The following is an 8,112-nucleotide window of genomic DNA, read 5'->3' as shown; positions in this document are numbered from 1 at the left end:
AGGATTAACCGATTAAGTCATTAAATGGTCCATGAATCATTTCTATTTTGATCCAAATTATTTCTTATATAAATGAGGTTTTTCCTCATTTCATTTAACACCAAAATTAAGAATATTAATCCTTCTATCTTTCTTTTACTCTCCCATGTGAGATTTTTTTTATAATCGTTGTTGTGATTTATTTGCTTTATTTAATAGTGTGATTTTCTTGTGGATTGTATTTTGTAAATGACTTCAAATTTGAAAGCTAAATTTGAAAAAAATTGGGTGAAGGTTCTTGAGTTCAGTCTGTGTTAAAAATTATGTTTGATTGTTGAAGGTTTGTGGATTGAACATGTAAAAGCTTAAATCTAATATTAGTGGAATTCACAAGAGAAAACTTTTGAGGACATGAATAGGTCAAATGGTTAGATCAAACATGTATAAATTTCCAGTGCACTCTCTATAAATTCTTCTTTCTTTAATTTATGTTAACTATTTTACTTCCGTTTCCGTTGTGTTTCTCTTCGTTCTTCTATTTTATTCCAAACCTTTAACATTTTCAAAAAGTGAAAAAAATATTATTTAATTACAAATTTTGAAAAATGGTAGGGGGTTAAATACAATCGAAAGCGAAGGTGAAAAATAATGAGAAAATAGTTAAATGATTAAAAAAAGATAAATTTGATTTTTATTTTTATTTTAAATTTGTAGGGGTTAAATACAATTTTAGGAGAATAAGCTAATTTTTCAAAATTATGAATTAAAAACGTGCTTGAGCACAATTTAAAAGCTAAACATAGCAATTGAGTTAAAATTGTACATTAACTTAATAAATACTTAATAAAAAACTTTAGAATTTAATACTTTATTATATTTTAAAACAATTTTTTTATCTGAGTTTCCTTTTACATATCTTTAGGGCAAGTTAGCATACTATTTAATATAGAGATTAATTATTATACACGGTTAATGTAAAAAGTTTTACACAGTTGGTTCATCACCATCACCCGTTTGTATTACTTTATAGATTTTTAAAATAAAAGTCACATTTCTTTTAATATCCAACGTCTATAATTAACGGATGGTTTAAACATTTTTACACTGACAGTGTATTTCAATTAATCTTTTTAATATAATACTAAATATGAAAAATATATTTTTTTAAAAATAAATACACAAATTTAATGTCAAATAAGTAAATGATCTTCCTAATGAGTTTCATAATTAAAAACTTTATAAGATTTAATAAAAGAAGAAAATTTAACCTAATAATACAAATTACCAATAATATAAAACTTTTTTTTTTATTTCTCAACAAATACATTTTAGTGCACCGTTACCATTCTCCAAAAGAAAAATGTAACACTTAATATTGGACCAATGTGTAAAAAAGGGAAAACCATTGCCAAAAAAATAAAGACAATTACATCAACAAAAATAAAAAACCTAGAAAATAGATAAGGTTGTGATCAATATGCAGAAATGAATACAAAAGTTAGCCTCTGCTTAAATCTAGGCAAATACGACGTCGTAAAGGTCCAAGACGTGTGAGTGACGTATTCTTTTCCTAGACTTGATTCCTCGTGATTTTGTTTTTAGCTCCAGATGCTCTTTTGTTTTTGTTACCAAAAGTCAACCAAACCAAACGGCGTCTATGATTTAGAAGCGGAGTTAGCATCTTTGACGGTGCTATTCACGGACATTCCGGGAGAGGATGGGCCATCACCGTTGGATGCGGTGATAGGGTTGATATTGTTGGGAGCGTTAATCAAAGGGTTCCTGTTGTGACACGTGGCAGTGGAGATTGCAGTGGCGAGAGAAATAGGCATGAGGCAGAGACCTTTCCCTTGTAAGTATTGCATGGCGGATCCCATGTCTTCCTCCATCAGCTTCGCCACCTGATGCTCCGTCATTGTGAGACTCTCGTTGGACGACGACGTTTTAGGGTTTCTAGGGTGGACCCCACCGTTGCCGTTAGCTTGGACGCAGTCACTGACACCCTGTAAGCAAAAAAATAGTAGTACGTGTCACTGTTAAGGGAAAGAGTGGAATCTGAGAAAGTAGCCACGCGTGATACTTTTGATTTTGTCGTTTTGTGGTGATTGAGAATTTCTGAGTTGATTGATTAAAGTATGAGCCAAAGCCTACAAAAAAGAAAGTAGGTGTGTGTGTGTTTGATCGTGTGAGAAGACTCATCACTCCGACATTATTTCATGGATGCTGAGTATTTCTTCTTATGGAAATTCTAACATGCTATGTTACTTTCTCTCTCAATGTCTTGCCTTATTAATTTTTGGGTAGGGAATGAATGATTAAAATAAATCATTTCTTGTATTAGCTGGTTGATTATTTATTTTATTTTATTTCAACATCTACCAGATTTAGAAAGAGGAAGTAACAAGTCTAGTCACTTTAAAAAGCAGAAGAAAAGTGAGATTTTTCTTTTCTTTTTTTGAAACAACAATGGCAACAAGACATTTAGAAATTACTTACCTCAGAGGACATATCAGCAACAAGGGGAGCGACTGCTGCTGCTCCGCCTAATCTACTCATACTCAAAACCTGTAAATATTCCAATTACCCAATCAATAAAAAAAAACAGTTTTTTTAAATCACATAGAAAACATGGCAAAAAAATATTGAAGAAAAAGAGGGGAATCTCATCTCACCTTGACTTGAACTTGTAGGAACTTGACATAATCGATTATCTCATCCAGCATGGAGGCCTTATCTGTCTGTCACTCCACAGACCAGACAAAGTATTAAAATTTCAACAAGGATGGATAGACCCATTACATTATGTTTATAATATTTTTTAATTGGGTTAACACGTTTCTTAGAAAATTATTGTCTCTTAAACTAATATAAAATAAATTCTTCATTGACTAAAAATAAGGGGGAATGTAAAGGTGTGCTTAAGAGTAATGAACCATGACTATTGAAAGTTTAATTAAAATATTACATGATGATTGAAATTGAATATCACTCCTACTACTACTAATCAAGAAAAGAATGATAATTGAGTCTTCTATTACCTTATTGGCATTTGGAACAAGTTCCTGCAATGCTTTCATTCTTTCAGCAATTCTTTCCCTCCTTAACTGCCATACATCAACATAAAATTATCAAATTACCATTTGTACCATAAAAATTGATTTTGTTGAGAATTATTTCCAATTTGAAGCTAGAATAAATCTTGATATAGTATAGATAAAATAAAAACATGTCAAGTGTGTGACACTAAATATGTATAGATACATGTGATTATCTTTAATTTACTCAACCATCGAGATTTAGGTTATTAAAAATGTTGCAACGCGATATGAATTAATTTCAATTTACTTTTTTTTTTCGGTAATAATAACACACTAGTAATGGACTGTTTTAAAAACCTTTTAATAAGTATTTGATGTATCAGTTAAACCTAATGGAAACAAAACAAAGCTATTTTTATAATCAAAACAGAATGAGAGTAGGCCCTAACAAATAAGGCTGAAATTCAGTTAGCCACTGACAATAGCATTTTCTCTGAATAACATGTACTAACATTTTAACATTTTCAGAAGTATATTAATTGCTTCACTGAAAAATGACAAAAAAAATGACAACAGAAACTATTTTTGCACAATTTTCTGAGCAACCAAACACGCCATAGTGAAAAACATACCCTTTCGGCGATGCTGTGAGGGTCAGTGGCCTGACCTCTCCTAGCCCTAACCTTCTGCCTAGGCTGAGCCGGAGCACCACTCATCGGAGCCTGGTTCGTCGCACTCACTGAACCACCTCCAAAACTTTGCACCTATCATTCAAAATTCCAAAAAAAACAAATTAAATCAAATCAAATACACTACATAAACATAAGAAAAATCACATTAGATGTTAATTTCAAAAATTTCTTAAATATCTAAAATTTCAAAAATTAAGTAAAGAAAAGAATAGAACCTGAGGAGGTTGAAAATGGTGAGCTTGATTGGCGACACCATGGAGAGATCCGGAGAAACCGTTATAGAGAGCTTGAACGGAACCGTCACCAGCCTGTAAAAGCTAAGAATAAAATATTCAGTAAAAAAATAACATCGATAATTAATAGAAAATAATTTTTTATACTCACGGAGGAAGCGTTCACGACGTCGTTTTGAGAGGAGTCAAAGTCAGCGGGGATGTGGAGGAGTCCGGAATCCGCGGCAGAAGGCATGAGAAGCATGAGAGCGGCGGCGGTTTTGTCAGTGATCTGGTGGTTACGAAACTTGGAGGAAAGGTTGGTTTGTTCATCGTAAGGGAAAGTGAGATTATCGTCGGAGTTAGGGTCCCATAAGGGTTTAGGGTTGTTCCAGGGAGAGGATGGAGGAAGATTGGAGAGCATTTGTTTGAGAAAATCGTCTTGTTGTTGGAATGTGTCGTCGTTGATTTGGATCTGTGGGTGGTTGTGGAGAGGAATGGGAATTTGAGGAGGAGGAGAAGAAGAAGAGTTGAAAAGAGAGTTAAGAGATTGCATTTCTCTGCTACAAGGTTGCATGAAGGAAAGAAAGTGTGGAAGTTAGAGAAGAGAGAAATGAGAAAGTGAGGGTTGAAAATTGAAATGAATGAAAGATTATTTAATAAGTTGAGAGAGAGAGAGAAATTAATGGAAGGGTTGTGGCAGTAGTGAGAGTTTTTTTGGGGCGCAACTGCAGCTCAGATAAGAGACAACTGCATAATCTCTCTTGCAATATAGCAATGAGTTTCATATATAGTATTTATGTATTTTAATTGTTATAAATATAAAATCTTCAGCTTCAGTATAGTGAAAATTTGTATATTTAAAGTATGGTATTTTATTTGTTTATCTGATTAACTATTTAAATAATAATATATTGAGTTATAAACATTTTTTAAAACTTAGAAATTAAAACATTTGACGGTTAAAAAAATACTATCATAAATATGCATGAATTGTGATCGACTCATATCCCTAATATACATACCCGAATACAATTATGAGAATGAAAGCGGAAGCATATTTAAATTTGCTATTAGAAATAGTTGAAGGTTATCCAGTATGAGATCTTCCAATTATACGGCTTACTGAATTTCCTCAGATGGAATGAAGAAAGATTTTTTGTGAAAATTTTAAGTTGTCTATAAATGGGGACCATAACGCCTATAAATAACTTTAAGGTTATTTCTTAGTATTTAATATTCTAATTTGGTATCTCATCAAATTAGATATTGACTTGTGGTATCTACACAATAATCTTATCTTTCATGATATTTATGAAAGAAGAAAATATAACAATTGTGACTCAAAAATTCTAACAATCTTCGACTTGTCACATATGTAACTATACACATATGTTAGACTTTATGAACTCAAAATTCGCCATTATATTTCTTAAGCATGTCCAAATTGTCTCGTCCATTAGTCATGTCAATATACATAATCAAAGTGATTTTCGTTATATCAATCATAATCGAACACTTCAAGATCACCAATAGTGACACAACTAAATGACATAGATCCATCATGAAATACGCAGCATGAAAATCACATGAAGTTGGTATGTATATGTCGATTTTCAACTGGTCCTACTTTACTTTAGTGAGATCATTCAATAACTTCATTGTATAAAATGTAAAATGCTGAATATCAAACTTTATTAATTGAAAAATATCAAAAATCATAGTATGCATACATAATACCAAACACATAACATAAAATTCATAACTGATTAACTACCACTAAACCAAAGACTCCTCTAACGGTAAAACACCTGTGCGAGCAACGTGCTCATAAAAGACCTTGGGTGGAAGACCTTTTGTAAGAGGATCTGTTATCATGGAGTTTGTCCTCAAGTGTTTTATGGAAATCTGTCCACTTTGTACCCTTTCCTTAACAACTAGGAACTTGATGTCAATATGTTTTGACTTGGCCGAGCTCCTATTATTATTGTAATACAGGAAAACTGATTTTTCGTCACAGTATAACTTATGTGGCTATTCAATTCCTTCCTTAATTTAAAGTCCAATGACAAGATTCCTCAGCCAAATCTCATGGTTAGATGCCTCATAACATGTTATAAACTTTATTGTCATGGTGGATAAAGCCGTAAGAGTTTGCTTGGTACTACGCCAAGAAGTTGCACCACCAACTAACATGTATATATAACCTGAAGTGGATATTTTACTATCTTGGCATCCAACAAAGTCTCAATCAGAGTATCCAATGATCTCTAAATGGTCTAACCTCATATATGTAAGCATATAGTCTTTTGTTCTCTTTAAATACCTTGTAACCTTTTTGGATGCTTTCCAATTATCCATTCCTGAATTGCACAAATATCTATCTAACATCCCAATTATGAAAGCAATATCCAGACAAATACATACTTGGGCATACATCAGACTCCCTACTGCTGATGCATAAGGAATCTTTTTCATTTCTTGAATTTCTAAGTTTCCTTTTGGGCACTGATTAAGACTAAATTTGTCTCCCTTAGCGATTGGAGTATCCTCTGGTTTATATTCCTGCATGTCAAATCTTTTAAGCACCTTTTCGATATAGATCCTAGAATACCACGAGATCGGTCTCGATATATCTGAATTCCTAATATAAATGAGGCATCACTAAGATCTTTCATTTCAAAATTTCTTGATAGAAATTTCTTAGTTCCGTGCATCATAACTATATCATTTAGGGCAAGCAGTATGTCATCTGCATACAGGACCAAAAAATGTGCTTGCTCCCACTGAATTTGTGATACACACAATCTTCAACAAAATTCACCTCAAAACCAAATAAGAGAATCACTTAACGAAACTTGTGGTACCATTGACGAGACGCCTGCTTTAGTCCATAAATGGATTCTGTCAATTTGCAAACCATATTCTTTGAGTCTCCTGACACAAAGTTTTCTGGTTGCACCATATATATTGTTTCATCAACTCTGCCATTTAGGAATGTCGTCTTGACATCTATTTGGCAGAGTTCTGATCAATTCATTTTGATATATACCTTATTCTACTATTGTACTTAGGCAACTCTATAGTTTATTCTATTATTTTTGCTCTTTTAGTGTATTTTTATATTTAAGTTTATTGATCGCGACTTAGTATGTCTATCGAAATGGCTAACTGCAAGTGCACAGTCGTATCGCGTAGTTTTAAAAAGATATTGAACCCAAAGGACCAAAAACCAAACAATCGTTATCTAAAGTTACTATGTAAAGCTAAGGCTAATGATTGTTTTTTTAATTAGATTAAGGGAAACGGGGAAATAAAATTTAACTGGAAATAATAATATAATGAAAATATTCAATAAAGAGGCATCGGTATGTAAATTACATCATTCTTTAAGGATTCGGTAAACAATTAACACTAAAATAAGGTAAATCATTTTCAGTAGAAAATATCAAATTAAAAGACTTTGCCTCACACTCTCGTGTTATTGGCTCGGGCTATACTCTTAAGCCAAAATGTTTTGCTCTCGCTCACCCACCTGAATTAAATGTAATTTTTAGAAATTGGTAAATCCTAATTAATCCTAAAGTGCCCTCGTTGTGTTTAAGATCAATGCCTAGAAACCATTATCCGATTAAAATCTCAAACTCTCGCTTTGTTGATTTATAACCTTATTGACTTTTCACTCAAATGCAAAAACCTTTTTAAATTAGAATTGGAAACCAGAGCCAGAAAAATAAATCATAAAAATTATCATTAATCATTACTGAATCCCGTCGGAATCATGGTCCTTACATACCGATGTCGAAAGGTTTATCCGGGCATGGTTTTAGACTTAATCATACATATACAATCATTAAACATAAACATAATTAAAATTCAGAATTGCAAATGAAAGCGGAAAGTAAAGAATTAAGCAATTAAAAGAAACCTGATGAATAATAATAATTGGATTAAACTTCAGGGAGTTCTTCGAGTACAAATAACAACTGGAAAAATTACAACGATGTCGGCACGCTTGATCCAAGCAACCTGTAAGAACAAAGGTGCAATAACCTCCCATTGTGGAAGAACTGTCACTTTTAGAGTGTTTCTGCTTAAAACTAAGAATCAAATTACACAATGAAAACTTTGATCTTTTTTTCTTCTAATTCTGCCTTTTTATACTGATTAATAGGGTCGAACTTCCCTAAA

General features: G+C 32.4%; 1 protein-coding gene across 2 annotated transcripts; it reads right to left on the bottom strand.

The window, feature by feature from the left end:
* Positions 1–1,267: 1,267 nt before the first annotated feature.
* Positions 1,268–4,696, bottom strand: LOC127138414 (bHLH transcription factor RHL1). 2 transcript variants are annotated; one of them, XM_051064853.1, is made up of 7 exons: positions 4,094–4,696; positions 3,925–4,026; positions 3,650–3,781; positions 3,018–3,083; positions 2,652–2,717; positions 2,476–2,544; positions 1,268–1,982 (listed from the first exon to the last, which is right to left on the bottom strand). In XM_051064853.1, the coding sequence occupies exons 1-7, from the start codon at positions 4,496–4,498 to the stop codon at positions 1,635–1,637; spliced, it is 1,188 nt and encodes a 395-aa protein (XP_050920810.1). In that variant the 5' UTR covers positions 4,499–4,696; the 3' UTR covers positions 1,268–1,634. The 2 variants fall into 2 exon arrangements, with proteins under 2 accessions (XP_050920810.1, XP_050920811.1); XM_051064854.1 differs by having other exon boundaries at positions 3,925–4,017; positions 4,094–4,695.
* Positions 4,697–8,112: the final 3,416 nt, after the last annotated feature.

Source organism: Lathyrus oleraceus, chromosome 4 (genome assembly GCF_024323335.1).
Source record: "Lathyrus oleraceus cultivar Zhongwan6 chromosome 4, CAAS_Psat_ZW6_1.0, whole genome shotgun sequence".
Classification (NCBI taxonomy): domain Eukaryota; kingdom Viridiplantae; phylum Streptophyta; class Magnoliopsida; order Fabales; family Fabaceae; genus Lathyrus; species Lathyrus oleraceus.
Note: the sequence above shows the minus strand (reverse complement) of the source record. Positions and strands in the feature narration are given on the sequence as shown.